Below are 20,855 nucleotides of genomic sequence, written 5' to 3'. Positions count from 1 at the left end.
CGAATTATTTTGACAGGCCTCCCCAAACCCAGAGGAGATTAAAAAGTAATAATGTAAAAAAGTTAAGGTCAAGGGGTCAGTGTCACAGCTAATGACTAACCATTTGTTTACTGGTGGCTTCTGCTCCACCCTGAAAGCCGCTGAGCTTCACTCTGTCAAACAAGTGGTTAGTTATTAGTTCCCTGGGTGATTGTCCCTGAAGGTAAGCCATGCTCTTAGTGGGACACATTAGGCACTTTAAATGGGGGTAGTTACCTTTTCCAGGTTGGGCACAACGTTTGGCTCTCAAAAGCAAAATAAAGAATTTACAGTCAAACAGAATGTTCTGTGAGTCTGCGCCCTTGCGACTTCAGCACATTCTCCAGGTGGTACAGATGCGCTGGGGGAGCTTTGCGGGTTGGCGAGCAGGCTGTTTGATTTCGGCATGTGCTGTGGACACCGGCACAATGGCCCACTCTGGCTTTTCTTCTGTTGTCCTGAGTGACAGCCCGTCTACACAGTGATGTTCTCCATATCTAACAGGTGGCATGGCACAGGCGCTCCCAAGCATCCGAACAGAGGCTGGATGTAAACAACCATACGACTGCACCAGTGCAGGCTGCAGAGTATCAGCGCTGCATCTAAGGAGCAACACTCCACGTGGCCACAGGACACTAGCTTATTTGCCTGTACAAATCCCCTCCCCTAATCCGCTTCATCCTCATCTTCTCCTGCAGTCGCAGCTTCTAAAGCCGCCAGGGCTTCTGCCACCGCCGCGTCCTCGTCTGCCATCTCTCTACTCCTGTCTCCAGTGGAGCCATGGGCATCCTCCCACCCGTTTCTCAAATCAACCACAGGCACGCCCTGAGCAGGATCCTCTTCTTTAAAGTACACACTTAGAACTTCTGTCGCCACGGCCTCGTTTAATGAATCCCAGCTTCTCTTCCTGGAGAAGGGCGTATTCAAACCATGCTCCCCACCGCTGGGGTGAATTCCCTCCAGGGGCTCCTCCGTGGTATGGCTCTTGAAAAGACAATCGTTTTTTCCATGATCAACGTTGTCTACAGCTGAGTCCCAAAGCTGAGGGTAATCCGGGGCTGGTAGCTGGAGGACATGGTCTTGTACTCCCAAGGCACCGTGTTCTGCCTGGGAAGGAGCTCTGGAGTCTCCGTTTTGGATGACTCTGGTCTCTTCTGAGGCTGGCAGCACACAGTCCTGTTCCCTGGTGCCCTCTTCTTCAAGGAAGGGTTGAGTCGGGTGAACGTTGTTCGAGGTACTGGCCCAGGAGCCCCTGTCACCCTGGTGGGGCCCAGGATCCCCAGTGGGCTGCAGAGCAGCGGCGAGGCCGATGCCATTGATGGCACTGCCAGTCTTCTCGGCACGGGGTCCCCCTCCCGTGTCCTCCTGAGGGAGCAGTCCCGGGTGAGGCCAGCAGGGCTCCTGCGGACCAGCCGCTCTGCTTCTGCTCGCGGTCCTCTTCAAGCCCTCACTCTGAAGGTCATTTCTCTGCACCAGGACTTCGTTGCTCTGCTTGCCTTTTAATTTAACAGTGTCATCTTCATCTGACTTGCAGCTGTTCACTTCGTTGACATAGCCAGGGGAGGACACTTGGACTGGATCAAAGAAATAGCTGGGGGTGAGAATAATGAAGACCAGTTAGGTTAATTATTAATTAACTTTATTAATAATGTTATTAGTAACTAAATTTCATTATTAATACTTTCCACTGCAGGCTCTGCTTCTTTCTACTATTTCTGTTAATTTCTGTGATCAGTTACTCTTTTAAGCCTATATGTGTGTCTAAATCAAATAGATCTAGTTGGTATAAAAATGTTCTACCACTGGAAATAGATCTTAAGAAGAGATCCAGGGGGCCGGCCCGGTGGCGCTAGCGGTTAAGTGCGCGTGCTCCACTGCGGTGGCCCGGGGTTTGCCTTTGCACCGCTTGTCAAGCCATGCTGTGGTGGTGTCCCATATAAAGTAGAGGAAGATGGGCACGGATGTTAGCCCAGGGCCAATCTTCCTCAGCAAAAAGAGGAGGATTGGCAGATGTTAGCTCAGGGCTGATCTTACTCACAAAAAAAAAAAAAAAAAGAAGAAGAGATCCAAAAGAGGGTGGGAAGAAGGTAAAGTACAAACTGGCTCATGGAATTTAAAAATTAAAAAAAAATCCAATAACAGGGAAATAAGTGGTGAAGTACTGATGGTACACCCTCAGTGGAATATTATACAGTCATTAAAATGATAAATATGAAGTCTGGACTGGCATGAAAGATACTTATAACAAATGTTTATTATAATGAATGTTTTTTGAATAAAGCCTAACATCACATTATGATTACAGTGGAGTAAAACGTGTGTGTGTGTGTGTGTGTGTGTGTGTGTGTGCACAAATCAATATAGGCATACAGATATGGAACAGAACTAGAATAATAAAGAGTTTTATTTGTTAAGGAAACAAAATCAGGTAATTTTTTCGCTTTATTTTATGTAGAATTCTATTCATCTTAACCCAATTTTTATGAAATAGAATCTGGACAAAATTAAAAATACATATGTGCCTGGGAGATTTCTTTTCAGTGACGCCATTCCAGGCATCCTCTGAAACCCAAGCTTTTCTTTGCGTTGAAGCTCTCTGGAGAAATGTAAATTCAACCCAAACAAAATTCAGTCTCAGAGCATGATTGTGTTCCCAATATGCCTTGAGCAGTGAGCCAAAAAAGTTAAAAAACCTAGGCCACATGTCCCCTTAAACGATATCAAAGCAGTTCCGGATGCTTAATTTCCTGGCAGCGCTGGTCACGCCCCACGCTGGATACAGGCACTGAATCCATGCAGGGTCTTTAAAAGTGCCCCAGGAATTCCTCCACCCGGATGAGGTGTTTTTCAACTTTACCTTTGTATCATTTTACAGCACCTGCACCCCATCTGGATTATTTTTTGTTACCATCTGCAAAAGAAAGTGTAGAAAGGAGAGAACACAGTGAATCATATTTTAACAGGAATTAGTTTGCTCTTTCTTTCTTAGATACTCAAAGTTAGTAGAGGCACAATTTTTGGCAAAAAGGAAACACGTGGGGCAGGGAGGGCACTGGTTACTGGAAACACCTTCATGCAGAGTTCAGAGTTCAATTCAGAGTTCTCGAACATTCATTGACACTTGTCTCTGTGCATGACCCTTTCCCCAACCCTGGGAGTTAGGTCTGTTGTCACCATTTTGCAAATGAGGAAACACAGGCCGAAGAATGCCAGGGAGAGAAAGGCGGGACTGAGAAGGATCTGTGCGTTTTCTACTCCATTGCCTTCAACTGGAGACCCAGGAACCTAACCACGGTGCAGCCCAGTGGGCAGCAGCAGGAGGCGGAAGACAGGGGAGAGGAGTCCTTGCCAGGATTAGCTACTCAAGTATTAAAGGACGTCAGGATAAGGCAGCTGACCACGTGTTCCACGATACAGTCCCACGGAGGCTACAGCCAGAGTCATCACAGCCAGCGCGACCTGGACTAAACTGCTCCTTTTTTGTCTTTCCCATCACTGGCCCGATCCCGGCTACGATCCATGGACTCGACTCTCTTGCAGCTCAAGGACACGCCCCTTTGGGCTCCCTGGTGGCAGATGGACTCAGCTCTGTGCTTCTCTCATTTTCCACCTGCCCACTGTCCCCTGCCTTTTCCCAAATTGCACTTTTTCTGATAATCTCCCTCTGAACAAAATCTTCTCTTCATGTCAAACTGACTACGTGGCTCTGGTCTTTCCTCTCAAAATCCTAAAAATTAGGAATCTTTAAGTAGTTCTCCATTTCTATCATCTACAACCTTTGAAAAGACAAGCTAACAATAGAATCTAAAGCTCCAGTCCCTTTGTCTCCATCAGACGTGTGCACTAGGGAGAGAGAGACATCAGTCATTGGCTGCCTCCCCTCTTCTCTTTCCTTCCTTCTTTGAATCATGGATGGATTCCCAGGATCCTACTTTATAAGCCTTTACCCACAGAGAAAATGGCTGTGCTTTTTGGAAGTATAGACTGGTTGGTTGCTTACAGGGCACCAGGTTTACATGATAAATAAGATCTACAAATAACCCCTGTAGAGGGTTGAAAAATGCTCCCTCAAAAGACATCCATATCTTAATTTCCGGAATCTGTGAATGCTACGTCACATGGCAAAAAAAACCCAAAAACTCTCTTCAGATGTGATTACAGATTTGAGATGGGGAGATATGCCTGGATTATCTGGTTCAGAGCCCAGCTCTGCCTCTTACTGGCTGTGTGACTTTGGGCCTCAGCTATATCATCTGTAAATGGGGATGATACATCTACCATATAGTGGTGTTCGGCATTATACGCGTTAACATTCCTGATAAGCTTATACTTACTACTCAGCCCTGTTTGGATATACAGCATGTTCCAAAAGAAATTTTAAACAGATGGAGCCTTGCACCCAAGAAAGATGTAATCTACTTGCCATGACATACGCATGCAAACAAGAGCATTAACAATACCAAGTACTATTTGTTTCTGGAATAAGGGCCAAACGGTCTATTTCTAGCAACTGTGGCACCAATCGAAAGACACAAACCCCAAGTGCAACAACAGTTCCACAGAGAGAGAAATCACTGGGGCTTAGCCAGGAATATGTGTGCACAATCTTGTCCTTCTTCAAAGCTTTGTCAATTAAAAGAGCCCATTTCCAAAGCCCAGGATTTTGTTCCCAGCCTCTGCTCCCCATTTATGTCCATTTTCTGGAAACAATTCTTTTATCAGTTGGATAAATAGGATAGACAAAGAGAATCACGTGTGCCTCCTCTGCTCCATCAACTACCCCACCCCACCAATCCCGACCCCTCCTCCCCAACCTGCTCTAAAATCTTGCCCCTTTCCACACATGCAGCACCTCTGTTTATCTTGGACTCTGTTTAAAAAAACAATCAGCCAGGATGAGAGGTGGCAAAAAAAAAAAAAACGGCAAAGAAAAGGAAAAAAGGGCTTTGAAGTGTTCGAGAGGGCAGACTGTGGGTCATAATAATGTAATTGCAGCAATCATTGAAAAATATCAGGTAGGTCAACTTTAGGATGGTGAGTTCAAGAGTGCTAGGTGGGGAAGGTTTCCTTCTGAAAAGAAGAAAGAAAGAAGCATGTCTTGAGAGACACCTTGGGTTCCCAGAGTCTCAGAGGCTGCCCAAGGTTGACTTTGGGGAACTCTCGCCAGGCTGGAGCTGCAGAGTCTGTCCCCACCCTCTGCTGCTGTGGCTGTGTGCATTGAAATGAGAGGACTGCTGAGATTTAAGAGCCCAACTTGAGTACCACCACTTCCCTGTTTCTTATAGAACTCACATCTGTGGCTTTTGGGCTTCCCTCCTCCCCACCTCCAGGAAAACCACAGGATCTATATTTTTCTTCAAAGCCATGTAACTGTAAAGGATGTTTTGATGGTTCTCCTCTTTCAGGATCAATTTGGCTTCTCCCCTCACTGCCTCCCTTAGGGCACCACACCACGTAGGTTTCCCACAGACCTGGTCCTGTACCTGAGGGGCTTGCTTTGCGCCTCTCCTCAGCCCGCTGGAGATGACTCCTCCTGGTTAGGGGTTCTGCTCTCTCTCACCTCGCTCCGTGTTTTCCTTCCCCAGCGACATTCCTTCTCTCAATGAGACAGACTCTAACGTCCAAGGCTGTATCACTGCTGACGAAAAGGGTGGGGACTAGTGTATTTACACCCAACCCCTGCCTGCCTGTATCTACAATTATTCTTCCTTATAGGATGGTTCCTGATATCAAATTAAGTTTATTTCTCTTTTTATATGTCACTCCACATCCAGAACTTGTTTTTAGTGAGTTCTCCCATTTCCAGGTGCAAAAAGGAAATACTTCTTGTCCAGTGTGATACATGGAAAAGGGGGAAAAAATTCGTGCTCTTTTGAAGTAAGATTAAGCTCAAAATGGGCAGTCGGTCTGCTTTCTCTCCCCCTGGCCTTTGGACAACGGTTAGCTTAAAGGTGAGAATTCAGTTGTTAGGTGCCCTTTATTACTGAGCAGAATCAAAATTTGCTTTCTCTTTGGAGTATAAAACAGCAACAGAGAAGCAAAGGGCAAATCCTTCACAACCATCACCTGGTTTACACAGGGGAAAAGCAAACACCATCAGGATGGCGTGTCCACCACTGCTGGCGCCCGTCCGCTCCTGGAGTCCTGTGTCAGGGGTTGATCCTGTCCTGCATTTTGTGTTGAGATTAAACAGTCCTATGTTTGAAGATGGACATGCTAATGTCCCATCAGTTACTAGTCAAGTCTCCTTGCTGGAAAATCCTGTTTCACAAGGGAGTAGTGATAGAGGTGGGGAGAAGTGGGGACACCAGGGAGAGCCAGGAGTTTTCTAACCAGGCAGAGAAACTGACTGAGTATTCATCAGGAAGTCAAGGGAATACAGAAAAAGGATCCACCCAGCTGGAAAGGGCTGCCTTTGGATAGTAATGGTCTTAAAGAATGACAAGGACAGGTCAAAAGGACATAGGAACCAGCTCGTAGGGGTTCTACCAGTCAAATCTGGAACAACTGGAGCAGCAAAATAAATACTACTGATATAAAGGATTATAATCCACTGAATAAAACAAGGATTTACGAATTCACACTGATATACAGTCACGCGCCGCCTAACAATGTTTCGGTCAATGACGGACTCCATATATGATGGTGGTCCCGTAAGATTAGTACCATGTAGCCTAGGTGTGTAGTAGGCTATACCATCTAGGTTTATGTAAGTACACTCGCTGATGTTTGCACAACGACGAAATCACTTAACACATTTCTCAGAACACATCTCCATTGTTAAGCGACACATGACCATAAATTTAAAAAAGGGAAAGCTCTGCCTTAGAGCTTTCAGCTAACAAACACACAAGGAATAATGGAACTAGAAAAATCACCATTTGACAACCATCCTAACAATAACTGATTCAAGCCAGAATCATCAACAGGTGCTGAGACTAGCGGGTGAAAGTTTGAGGAGAATGGAATATTTAGTCTCAAAGTGACTCACCATCACATGCTTAAGGGTCAATTAGTGTCTTTACAGCGGAGAAACCTGGCACAAAGTGCCTGAACCAAACAATCAAAGGTAACATCGCCAGTAAGAAGACCAAGCAGCCACATGTGCCTTTGATGGGATGCGCTGAGAACTCAGAACCGCTTCTGTGAGTTTCCTGCCTGAAGAGCATAACCTGGACTGAAGCAGGAGACAACATCAGTCAAACGCAAAACGAGGGATATTCTGTAAAACAACCGGTTTGCACTAAAAAAAAAATGTACTATTATGAAAAAGAAAGAGTGAGGAACTATTCCAGATTAAAGGAGACTAAAGAGACACGACAACTGAATGCAATGCAGGATCTTTCTGCTAAAAGATCATTATTGACACAAGGGGTGAAATCTGAATAAGGTCTGTAGATTAGGTAGTAGTACTAAGTCAACGTTAATCTCCTGATTTTGATCATTGTACAGTGGTTATATGAGAAAATGCCCTTGTTCTAAGGAAATACACAGTGAAGTGTTAAGAGTAAGGGGCATGGTATCCGTAACTCATTAAAATGATTCAGAAAAAAGTTGTGTGTGTGTGTGGTCATGTAGAGAAAGAGAAGAATAAAGCCAATGTAAATGTTAACATTCAGGGACTGTGAGTAGAGGACATATGGGAATTTTTTGTACTTTTCTTGCAACTTTTCAGTAAGTCATATTGATATAACGTCAAAATTAAAAAGTAAAAGAAAAAAGTGGGAAATTAAAAAAAAGCACTAATCTAATGTCAGTTCTTGTTCTGCTTGTCCCTGGGCCAGGACCTAACACCCACAGGCAATCCCTGACATTAAGCTCTTCCCTATGGAGAAGCAGGTGGGGAAAGGTCTTGGGAAGGAGCTCACCAGAAGCCCACAGACCTTTTTGAATTTTGCTGTCATTCTGAGTATGTACTGAAGACCTTTACCCAATAGCCAGCCCCAAGCACTAGAACTTTGAAGGCCAAGAAGTTATAGTTCCTGCCCTGAGGCTGCCCCATCTTAGAGGAGGACTCACAGTCTAGTGCTTTGGTGCCGTCAGTTGTCTGCCTCCCCTACTGAACACAAGCTCCTCACAGGCAATGGCTAACCCAGCGCAGCGTCCAGCTCACACAGAGCACTTCACACTTGCTGTTCAAACGAAGGAATGATTGGCGAGTGACAAGTGCGAATGAATGAGTGATGGGTGTGAGATTTTAGACACTGTTCCCATAGGAGGTCTATCCCTTTCCATATCACATCTCACACTACCCAGTGGTCCAAAGTGAAAAGACAAGTACATGAGCTGAGAGATGGGAAGGAAAGACTGTGGTTCCTTCTTCCCTGCTTGGGAAACAGCAAAACCTCCGTTGTGCAATTCCAAGCGTCAAAAATGTTCTGCTGCAAGGGTTCTATTCCATGAGCTTTTAAAGCAGCTGCTAGGAAGTGGTGTGAGTTTATAGAAGTTGGAGTACTTACAAGAGAGACCCAATAAAATTAAACACTTAAATTTCAGTTCCATTTTGAAAAACCAACCTGCCATGTTTAGAAAATAGTCCGAGATTTCACGTAACGGGGCCAGTAGGGAAAGTGGACAAATATTTAGTGAGTCACTTCTGGGTACTAAGCTCCTGGACTCAAGAAGAATGAATGAAAATAACTACCAAGTGCTGAGGACCCAATAAAATTAAACACTTAAATTTCAGTTCCATTTTGAAAAACCAACCTGCCATGTTTAGAAAACAGTCCGAGATTTCACGTAACGGGGCCAGTAGGGAAAGTGGACAAATATTTAGTGAGTCACTTCTGGGTACTAAGCTCCTGGACTCAAGAAGAATGAATGAAAATAACTACCAAGTGCTGAGGAAACTACCAGGTGCTTTATAGAAGAAACTAGGGCCTGCCTGCCCAACTTCACAGACAGTACCCCATCTACGCTTGAAAAAGGACAAGAAGATAAATTCTTGACTACCCAATCAATTTCCGCAGCAGAACCATTTCCTCCTTTCTGTGCAGGCTTTGAAAACTCTCTGGGACAAATTTTTCTGGTGTGTTTCATTTCCTCCTAAAGAAGCTGAGCTTCAGTGATTTTGGAGAACCTGAAAGACTACATGAAGACCTTTATTATCAGCACCATCAACAAGTCCATTTTATGCATTCCCAATAGTCTATGTGCTACGATGTATGTGTTGGCATCATCTAGAACTGGGTTTGATGGGATAGTTCTCTGCAGAGATGTGTTTGCAGGTGCCCCCTCCTAAAACAGTTCCCTGGTCATACAGGTTTGGGAACAGCAGAGATTAAAGATGAACACATTCATGGTCATGAAGACGAACTGTTTCACTTTGCTTAACCAGTATTTCCCAAAATTATTTGACCACAGAACTTTTATTTCTTCCCATAAAAGACTTATTAACAATCAACAGAACTTGTGTTTTGTGGAATATTTTGGGGAAAAACAACTGTCAAAATGACAGTCCTAATTATCAGGGGGAGTTTCGCGCCCCAAACTAATAGTGTAATGAGGTGTCTAGGTGAACCCAACCAGGCAGTCTCTGCCGGGTGTAAGAAGTCTGCATCCACAATGGCTCCGTCACCAATTGCACAGACGTGGGAAAGCTGCTTAACCTTTCATTCCTCAGTTGCTTTATCTGCAAAATGAGTCCACGACATCAAAGCTCTCTTCCAAAAAACAATCTAAATGGTGAATCAGGAAAGAAGGGGATCTATTCGACTTGGTTTACACACTGTTATCTCATTGAATCCTGAGGCCTACACTGCAGGGCAGGCACCAATATGACCCTTTTGCCGGCGGGGAACCCCGCTCAACGGTTTGTAAACTTCCGCATTGCGATACCGCTGAGGTGTGTTGGGGTCCTAAGTCCACACTCACCTCCACCCATGCTCTTGATGGAATGCAAAACACTAGACTTTTGGAAGTGAACATAATGCAGTCTGTACAGAAGCTTAAATATAATAATGTACACCTGAAATTCACACAGTGTTATAAACCCATAATGCGGCATCAATAAAACAATTAAAAAATAAAAGCTCTCTTCCCGTTTCCTCCCTTCAGGCCCCAAGTTCTCCGTCTCATTCCCTCACGCCTGCAGCTCTTTGGGAGAGGTCTCCTCGGCCTCTTTGCCAGGAGGGACTGCTGACCAACGCCCTGAGCCTTGAGACAGGGAGAGTGTGTGTAACAGTAACGTCCCTGGGAGGGATGAGGACTCAGATGGGGGACCCTGTGAGGGTGCAGGAGGTGCGTCTGCTGGACCCCCTTCTCCACTGGAATGGGCTGGGGGGAGGTATAGGCCAGTAGGCTGGAGGGCTCTCAGTGGGTCCCTGAGCACTGGCTGGTGACCCCTGGCCTCCTGGCATATCTGCATTTTAATAGGAAAGCATGTAAAAATTAAGTTTTCAGGAGCCAAAGGAATCAGTCTCTAGGGAGAAATGTCAGAGTTACAATTGGTATCTCTCAATGAAAGGCTGCCCTGGGCCACTTGAATGGTACCATTTAAATGCTGCCTCCCTGGCCTTTCCCAAGGCTGGCCTTGCCAGTGTGTTCACCTGAGGAGGGTGTCTACACTGCCATATGGCGCTTCCACTGCATGAACTCAGAGGAACAAGCGAGGTCCTGGTCCCATGACTTTACAGCTGCTGGGGTCACAGGATCCTTGATATCTGCATTGAATGTGGAAACAAGACTTTTTTTTGACCATAGTGATAAGCTGTGGTCCTTATACTAGGATATTGCAATCATGTTGACGGATCTTAAAAACATTTCATATGGCCCTTTCCTCTATTCAAGATCTGATACCATTTTTTTCCCCTTTTCTAATGTAGTAATTAGCTTGCTGTCCTTAAGACAGATGTTTCATGAATGGTCACAGTCGTTATGCTGTGTCTTTAGTGATTCCACAAGTCTCCATTGAACCCCTGGTGTGCCCAGGCACTGTGCTAGGTTCCGCAGGTACACTGGCATCCTGGGCACGCCCTGAGAGTGCTTACAGTCTTGTGTGTGTGTGTGTGTGTCTGGTGGGGCGTGGGGTATGTGGGTGGAGCGGGATGGACTTTATATAAACATTTGAGAAGATTCATCACATCACATCACACCAGCAGTTCAGCACAGTGGTTAAACGAGCAATTTAGGGTCAGAGTTGTGGGTTTCAATTCTACCTCCACCACTAATTAGCTTTTTGACCTCTAGGCAAATTTCTTACCTTCTGTGGCCTTTAGTTGTCTAATCTGCAAAATGGGAATGACAACAGTTCCCTGCTTGTCAGGACTGTTTTGAAAATTAAACGAGATAAAAGTATCTAAGGCATTTACTATAATGTCTGGCATACTGCCAGTACTTATTACTAAATAGAAGTAGTTAACATTTGAGCGTTTACTATGCATTAAGTGCCGTTTTGGGAACTTTCCTGTATTCATTTACTTCAACTTTATAACAATCCTTTAAGGTGGGAACCAGTATTTTATAGATAAGTAAATGGATATAAAAGTTAGAAAGTGCTACAGTGTAGCTATTAATGCTGTTGTTATTGTTTTCATTATTATTAATATTTCCTGAGTATATAATATATATAATTATTACATATTACATAATGCTATATATAATATTTCCTATTAAATTAATATAATGTCTTGTTAGGTTGTTTTTTTTTTTCCTGTGAGGAAGATCGGCCCTGAGCTAACATCCGTGCCAATCCTCCTCTTTTTGCTGAGGAAGACTGGCCCTGGGCTAACATCCATGCCCATCTTCCTCTACTTTATATGGGACTCCGCCACAGCATGGCTCAACAAGCGGTGCGTCGGTGCACGCCCAGGGTCCGAACTGGCGAACCCCGGGCCTCAGCAGCGGAGCGTGCGCACGCACCCAATCGCTTGTGCCACCGGGCCCGTCCCTAGGTTCTGTTGTGTTTTGAGTCCACTGAATTACGCAATAAGCAGCAGCTTGTGATCCAGTAGCTTTTGCAAAAGGAACTGGATCCTCTTGATTTGGACTTGGACACAATTTCATAGCTGTGGTTTTGTCTATTAACCACCAGATGGCAGTATATAGTGGTTATTTAATTTAATTTCAAGTGAGAGACTCTCTATGGGAAAGGCCTCAGACACAGGAGAACTAGTGCACAAATAATGTAGGTGCTTTGCCACGTGGCCAAGTTAGGGAGTAGGTGATGTGGTAAATATTTCAGACAATTACTGTCACCTTTAAGTTCTGGCGGCCATGGCACCACCAGATGGCAGGGCCTCCTCCAGCTCAGGCTGGGCATGGGATTTATTCCGTAGTCTGGCCAGGTCATGGTGGGGTCAAAAGACTCCCGTCATTCCATAGGGGCCTCTTTTGACACAATGACTGCTCATCAAACCCCCAAATTGGAGAGTCTGGGTTGCTCTCTCCCAGCTGAATGTCTGGACAATAGTTTCGTGGAAGAGGATGGGGGAGGAAGGAGCACGTGGGGTGCAGAAGGGTCCAGTTCCTCCCTTGTGGTCCAAGAGCCCCCCACCCCCGGCCTTGTGGGCTGCCCATGGTGTGAGCCGGTCTTGGGGCCCCATCTTCTGGATGAGGGTATGTGGCCATGAGCCAGGAGGTAAAGACAAGCCACAAAATAAATTTGGCCAAATTTGAAAGTTTTAGGGGGAAGAAGCCCATTGTCTTTATTTAAAATAAATTCAGCATATTGTGTATTTGAAAAGGCAAAATTTGCATGAATTATTAGAATTAAGCAGAAGGCATACAGAAATTTTCAAGTCCTGTTAGTAGCTTGTGGTCAGCCCTCTAGGCACCTCGCTGGTCCCCTCAGATCCGCGTGTGCCCTTGGTGGGAGATATTTTAGGAAAAAACTTTGAGAAGCTATGTCCCTATTCTCTGGACTGTAAATTCCTGGGAGGAGGCTACTGTCTGAAGCAGATGAGATGCATTTCATTACTGAATAAAGACCAGGGTGTGCATGTGGTAGGGGTGGGGATCCTGGTGGATGCAGAGGGCACATGGTCCATAAGGAACCCACCTGGGTCGGAGTGGGGCCCCATAACTTGCATTTCTAACAAGCTCCCAGGTGGTGCTGATGCTGCTGTCTGGGGGCCACACACTGAGAACCACTGCCTTACTGCTGCAAGGAAGTCAGGGCAGCCCAGGCCTCTTTGCTTTGCTATGTTGCTCGTTGGTCTCGGTGAGCTTTACTTGAAGGGGGAGGACTAACATCCTAAGAACTTGGGGAGTTCCTGGCAAATAGTGAGGTAGCTGCCATTACTGCTGGCCCCTTTTGGTGGCAAATGATATGGCCCAAATCTCATTGGCGGGAACAATTTTATGTTGGTTAAAAATAATTTTGGTCAGAAACTAATACCTGTAGTCACTATTCCCAATCTTAGCTCCAACTGGTACAGTTTTCCAAAATTTGTTTTTAAACACTTTCTAATTTAAGGTCAGTCTTTTATCCTTCTCTATGGGGGTTGTGGCAGGGAAAAGTTAAAATAACCCAGTGTCTAGTAACATGGGATCAGTTTGAACAACCTAAATGTTTAATAATTGGGGAATAGTTGGAACAAACCTAAGACACTGGCTGGTCCACTGCCTGTCTGCTCTTAGATCCATCCCGGCCTCCCCTTGCTCGCTCAGTTTCTCAGGGCACCATAACTGAGGGGCTGAAGAACTCTTGCCCTCTGGATCCGGCTAGGTCCCACCAATGGAAGGTGCTGGTGGAAGACTAGAGGGGGAGGGGGGAGAAGCCATGGTATTTCTCCCTTTCTCTCTCCCTGATTTGGACAGTATCCTGTCCATCCCGGCCGTGGCCAAATCTCCTCCATAGCTCTAGATGCTCAACAGCCCGCCCTCCACGTGCCAGCAAGAACCGCGGCGCCTCACCTTCTAGCCCCGGCATCTGGTTCTGCATCTCACCCGAGGGTGGTCATGTCTCCCAGCCTTGACCATTTGTCCTGCCTCGCCATCTTGTTTAGTTCCCAGCTCTTCCAAAACCTGCATAACCCACTGATTATAACTTCCCTCTGTTTGAAAGGAGGGGTTCCCATTTCTGACTGGACCTTGCCTAACACAAATAATATCCTGGCCAAAGGCTTTCTAGCTAAGTTACTAAATAATATACAACAGTATTGGATTCTGTAAAAATTGGTATTATCTAAGGTACATTGCTGCTTGCTGCATGCCTGACATAGGCAAGGTCACAGTTGGTGGTGGGTGTCAATGGTGGTTGGGAAAGGGACTTTAGTCCCTCCATCATCTCCATCAAGTTCTCTTCCCTTTCCCACTCCAAATCAGTGTGTTTGCTGTGCAACGTAACTTCCAGACAAGTCTCCTATCTTAGGTCTCCCTTCCAAGCTCTTAAATTCTTACTATATATAGATATTGTAAAACTGCCACTGGATAAAGTATAGGGGACATAAGGACCTTCATACTATTTTCAGTAATCTCATGAAAATACTCAATATCATTAATGGGTGTAAAGTGATGGTGGTTAATATAGAAGTTTAGATGTTCTTTATGTCTGCTAAAATACATAAGGTGTTCCCTATTATTAGTATAGGTGCCAGGCCGTATCAATTCACTCTCCATTATCAATAGAGTGCAGGAAGCTGATTTTTAATATGCCCCTAAAGGCTTCAATGAGGTTCCAATTCAATAGCTTAAGACAAATATCTAAAACTCTTAGAGCCGGTAATCCAGACATCACCGTGTGCCGATCAGTGTGCTTCTGAAGTACGGGTTGATGAAGTCATGCAAGTTATCAGACAGCTTTGAAGAGAAAGTGGCTGAGACTGCATATAGAGCTCAACGAATCACATACACAATCTCATTTAAAATGACAGATTTTCTTCAGTGATACAGAATTAGATGTTTTCCCCAAATTCTGCTACTTGAGTAGAATCTTGTTTGCTGATGAACTAATAGACCACATCATTGAAAACCAAACCAAGCCTGGTGTTCGGGGATCATCATTGCAGCACCAAGATGCAGACCCAGCCAAAGACAGGGGGCAGGCCGTGACCTTCCGGACAGCTTTTAATTTCTGGGAATATGAATAAGTGCACTTTGGAGAATCCTCAATAATACAATATCTGAGAAGATTTTTTAAATCTGAAATGAAGATGATGTGTTTTCACTTAACATATGCAGTGCTACATCTTCTTGTGGGATTCAGTGCACCCCCTTCTATCATACTCTTGGCCATCACGGTAACAGTATCGTCTGACAAAACTCATCTCAACTCAGTTTGTTGGGCTGATCTACCTGACTTTGGTTCAAGTTACATAGGAAGCTCAGCATCACCAACCTTAGGTAGGGTATCTGCTTAAAAACATCAGAGACACTCTTGGCATTAGTGTGTAATCGCTTTCATTTTGATGGCCACATTAGCCAGAGGACTGGTCAAAGAACATGTATAAAATCACATAGGGGGTCTAGAAGAAGAGGAAGAAGAACTTAAAAATCCAGTACGTAGAAGACAGCATAGTGTTCTAATTAAGGGAGTAGGCCCTGGAGTCAAAATCTGGATTGGCCTGTTATAAGTTGGGTCTTGAGTCTTGAGTAAGCCACTTAACTTCTCAGTTTTGCCAACCATTAGACAGTAACACCTAAATGTTCCTACGAGGATCACACGATTTAAACATACGATGGGCCTGGCAAAGTTTATCTGGCAAGCAGTAGGTTCTTAATAAATGTTGACTGCTCTCATGTTCATGGTCATCGTCTGTGAGAATATTCTTTAACCATTGGGTGCCAGTCACTTTTAGACACTGTGAGTAGAAACGGGTATTGTTCTGATCAAATCTTCCCAGGAACCCCATGGGAATCAGGGCGTGTCTCCAACACAGGGTATGTCTCTAATTTTGGTTAAGTAGCCTTATCTGGGATGTGGGAGAAGTCTAGAAGAACCCGAAGCATTTAGAAAAAGTTAAGTTCTGGAAATGATGAGGAAGTTTTAGAGGACACGATGTAGAAAGAAGTTTATATAATACAGTCTTGTAAGGCTACAAATAATGATAGCTTGAGAAGCAAGCACAGCTCAGGGCTAAATGCTTGGAATAAACTAGTTCTGGGTAATTCCCAGTATTCTAGAGTCCCCAAACCATGAAGAATCTTAGAGAACATCCCACCCAACCACTTTATTTTATAAATGTGCTTCTGGACTCAGGGCTGGAAGCATGAACTGGTCAGAGGACAAGAAAAAACAGGTTGTCCCATACTCGTAGATGACTCTATGTGTGCAGAATTGGGACCCAGTGTTTCTTCGAAGTATGGTAAAAATAGTTTTTGCACTTGAAAAGACCGAATAAGGTTCTCTGAGCACCTACTGGAGGCAAGACACTCTGCTAGTTACTAGGACACAAAGAGGTTGAAGATCTCTGCTGTCTGTATAGGGCTCACCACCCATTCATGCGACAAACAGTTCACTGTTATGTGCCAAGGACTGAACTCTATTCCAGGGATCTGGAAAGAGTTATACCATCTAGCAAGGGAAACAGATACATAAATAGATGACTAATATAGTGTTATTAGTATGAGATTGAAATATGTCATACAATATGTTATATAAGGTGAGGAGTGCCTGAGCAATCTTGGGAAGATTAAGAAAGGCTTGTGGGCGAAGGCGAGCAGATAATGGTCCTGGTGGAGTTCCAGAGCACACCGTGGGGGGAACACAATGCGAAGGCAGGAATGCTACCTCTTACACTGTCTCTCTTAGACCTGCCCTTTCCTTTCCATGTGCACAGCCATTGCCCTGTCCTAAACCATTATCACCTCTTTCTTACCTGAATTAATTACTGCAATATCCTCCTGTGACCTGCATCCACTCGTGTCATCTAATACATTTGCCACACGGAAGTTACATGATCTTTTTAGGACACAAATCTGAATCATACCACTCCCCTGGCTAAAAGTTTTCAAAGGTGTCCAATGCCCTCAGGACAGTTAATAACACATGATGATGAAGATGATGATAAAAATATCAAACTTACACGGACCTTCCTATGTATCAGGTGTTAATCTACACGCTTTATAGGTACCTGGATCCTCATTATTTGTGGAGTCCATATTTGTGAACTCATCTACTCACTAAAATTTATTTGTAACCCCACAATTAACCCCAGCAGTGCTTTTGCTGTCATCTATGGACATGTGCGGAGTGGCGAAAAATTGGAGTCATCTGATGCACACATTTCTAGCTAAGCTCAAGAGAGGCAGCGCTCTGCTTCATCTCAGCTCTCATCTTGTAAATCGTTCAGCATGAAGACTTTGCTGGGTCGTGTCTCATCTCACATGTTTTAGAACTGCATCCCCCAAACAAACAAAAGTAAAAAGGAAATAACAGAATTCTACTCAAACCCGAATGAGCCAGAAAGAAATAGACTTTGGGGATTGCTCTGTCTACTGACTTTAATGTTTTAGGTAATAAAAACTGTAGTGAAAGACTGAGTAATAGAAAATTTAATGGAAAATGGAAAGAATAGACCTTTTTCCTAAATCATAAAAAAGAAAATAGCCTACCTGCTGTGGAGATTGTCCATTAGGTTTCTCTAGAAGTTCAACTTCTCCTCCTGCAACAACAAAAAAGTTGCAAATTGAGATCTGCAAGTTGCCTCCTTTTCACAGCCAAGTTGCATCTCGAAAGTGACAGCAGAAAGCATTTCCCGAGGGGTGGTAGGCAGTGACGACGGGGAATGGAGTTGCCGGCCTGGAACAGCTAGCCCAGGCCAACAAGGGCTTTGAAATTTGCCAGGCCTGGGTTTGCAGCCCAGCTCCTGACACTCAGCAATCAGTTAGCAATTTACCCAAATTTCAGTGTTTTCATCTATAAAATAAGGTTGTAGTGAGAGTTAAATTGCACAACATGTAAGCTGTTTATCACACACTGGGCATGGTGGAATTGTTCCATAACCAAAAGCTATTGTTGTTATTTATTATTGTTGATAAACATTACATGACAGTACACCTCTTCTCTGATGGGTAAAGTTTCAACTAAGCAGAAAAAAAATTCAAGGAATTTGCTTCTTGGAGACATATCAACAACCCAAGTTTCAATGAATACACATATAATATTTCAATAACATACATAATTTAGAAAATAGCTTTGCTTATAATGAGAATAATGATGTATAGAATTTGAGGAAGTAAAGCAAATGTCCAGATTTTTACCAACTTCTCTGTGATTATTTGAATGATTCACTATAAACAAACACAATTTTTCCAAGAAATGCTCTTAGCCCACTTCCAAGTAAACGACATCTTGAGATAATGAATTCTGCCTCAAATTTATCACATAATATCTGAATGGTTTCATTCTTTTGGTGATTCAATTTCATATTCTTGTCAGCAATGTCTTTTCACTCAGTATTATTTCACATTGTTTTTTTTTTTAATTTTTTTTTTAATTTATTTATTTTTCCCCCAAAGCCCCAGTAGATAGTTGTATTTCATAGCTGCACATCCTTCTATTTGCTGTATGTGGGACACGGCCTCAGCATGGCTGGAGAAGCAGTGCATCGGTGCGCGCCCGGGATCCGAACCCGGGCCGCCAGAAGCGGAGCGTGCACTTAACCGCTAAGCCACAGGGCCGGCCCTCACATTGTTAAATAATTCTTTAAAATCTAATACATCACCCAAATGTCACTTGATTCTATTATTCTTAATTTTTACCACAGTATTCATAATTCAACTCAAATATTTGGTAAGGAAGACATGAGTATGGTAAAGTTCATGCCCACAGGGAGCTAACCATCTAGTTGGGGAAGGCAAGGAGACAAGAAGAGTTCATAAATCACTAAAATATTATGCAGGGTATAGATAATGCCACTAGAGGAACACAAACAAAACCTGAGGAGGTTCAAGACTAGGAGATCTGTAACTGGGCTGACAGCACCTGAACCAGGCATTCATTGAAAGATGAGAGGAACTGTGGCAGATGGAAACATAATGATAGTGAAGTGTGGTAAGAGGGCCTTTTGGGCAGAGGGAACATGACAAAGAGGGGTCAGGAAAGGATGGCGTATTATTTAGTCAACAAATAACTGAATACCTACTGTGTGCCAGGCACCAAGAAACTGCAGTGGATGGGACGCCATGTTGTGTGCCATACAGAGTGACAGCCTGCTGTGCAGAAGAGTGAATATTCTGGATTGCTTGGTGTTTAAAGAACTTGGAACTTGTCATGTGATTGGCAGAGAGATATTACAACCAGTGATAAGTATTTTGTAGGAAACCAACTTGTTGTGGCAATTTGGAGATACAGGAGAGAACCTACTTAGACTGAAGGATGGACCTTTGAAGAGGCAGCATTTAAACCAGGATCCAAAGGATGAGATGGAGCCAGTCATGCAAAAAATAGCTCTCAACAAGCCACTGCCCTGTTAAGAAGCCTTAAGTGGTTCTGCATGGCCTACCAAGTCTTTAATATCCTCAGCTAAGCATTCAAGGCCTTCCACAATATGGCACCAATGGCCTTCCTAGATTCTCTCTGAAACTCCTCCAGCCATTGGGTTTTTCACTATTTTCTAAACATGGCTATATTTTCCTGTTTCTATGGCTCTGTACATATTCTTTCGCCCAGCTGGCACGCCTCCATGCTCAGTGACATTTTGCAAAATCCTACTGATCCTTCAAAACTCATTTCACACACCACTTCCTCCATAAAGATTTTTTAAAATCCCAACTAAAGGTAATTACTCTTTTAATTTCTATAGAATCTTTCATCTCTTGGATGGCTCCAATCATTTTCTGCCTGAGTCCCAGTAATTCACTTATATAATGTTCCCTCCATTAGACCGTAAACTCTTAGTAGGGAGGGGTCATGGCTTTGTCATTGTTTACCTACATGTTGTATCTCTTCACAGTGACCTGCATTTAGGTGGTACATTGCATGTCTTTTAAAAATTTGACTTAAAAATATCACTGACAATTTTAAGATGCCTAATACTAATGTATATTATAAAACAACAATGTACATATTTTATGAAATCTAAGATGCACATGTATTTATTTACCTTTTTTTTTTTTTTTTTTTTGTGAGGAGGACCAGCCCTGAGCTAACATCCAATGCCAATCCTCCTCTTTTTTGCTGTGGAAGACTGGCCCTGGGTTAACATCTGTGCCCATCTTCCTCTACTTTATATGGGACGCCGCCACAGCATGGCTTAACAAGCGGTGCGTTGGTGCGCGCCCAGGATCGAAACAGGTGAACCCGGGGCTGCCGCAGCGGAGCGCGCACACTTAACCGCTCGCGCCACCAGGCTGGCCCCTCATTTACCTTTTAACATCTCTGAAACTGGAATGCATCTTACAATCATTGGCACATCACGGTAAATTGGCAGCATTGTTTTCTATTTTTGTGGGGCATAAGATAATGGTACATGTTACAATTGATGACATCAAATATTCAATGAAATATGGTATTTTAATCCTACATTATAGTTTATTATCTCAGGAACATATTATGCACACATTTTATTAAAAATATCCTATGTTAAACAAGTGTCTACCTTGGGCACAATTATATAAACAAATGTAAGACACGGCTCATTTACCCAAGTAACTTCTAAGAAGAAAACTAACAATATGCAGAGATGGAGTAAGAATTTTACGAGCTCTAAGCACTATAAAGATCATGTATCAAAATAAAAACAATAAGCATAACGTAAGACACTTGAAAAAAATTCTATTTTTTTTCGCGGGATGACTTTTTAAAATAAATTTCTTCAAAAGGAAATATTTTTGGCACACTTGCTCTGCTGATGCCTTAGGTACATGACTAATTTGTTTGTTGGGCAAGATAGCATTAAAATTACGTTGGGTTGTACATGGTGAGGACTCAATGACCGGCACAGCCAGTCGGTGCT

The 20,855-nt window shown here is 43.7% G+C and overlaps 1 protein-coding gene across 3 annotated transcripts in view; it reads right to left on the bottom strand.

The window, feature by feature from the left end:
- Nucleotides 1-347: 347 nt before the first annotated feature.
- C8H4orf19 (chromosome 8 C4orf19 homolog) overlaps nucleotides 348-20,855 on the bottom strand; it is an 83,196-nt gene continuing 62,688 nt past the window's right edge. For all 3 annotated transcript variants that reach the window (XM_058546866.1, XM_058546867.1, XM_058546868.1), the window contains exons 2-4: nucleotides 17,512-17,561; nucleotides 2,876-2,929; nucleotides 348-1,609 (exon numbers count right to left, since the gene is read on the bottom strand). In XM_058546866.1, the coding sequence (XP_058402849.1) occupies nucleotides 685-1,609; nucleotides 2,876-2,907 (957 nt within the window). In that variant the 5' untranslated portion in view covers nucleotides 2,908-2,929; nucleotides 17,512-17,561 and the 3' untranslated portion in view covers nucleotides 348-684. The remainder of the gene's footprint in view (nucleotides 1,610-2,875; nucleotides 2,930-17,511; nucleotides 17,562-20,855) is intronic.

This window comes from Diceros bicornis, chromosome 8, assembly GCF_020826845.1.
Source record: "Diceros bicornis minor isolate mBicDic1 chromosome 8, mDicBic1.mat.cur, whole genome shotgun sequence".
NCBI lineage: Eukaryota > Metazoa > Chordata > Mammalia > Perissodactyla > Rhinocerotidae > Diceros > Diceros bicornis.
The sequence above is the reverse complement of the archived record's forward strand: the minus strand, read 5'-3'. Positions and strand labels throughout refer to the sequence as shown.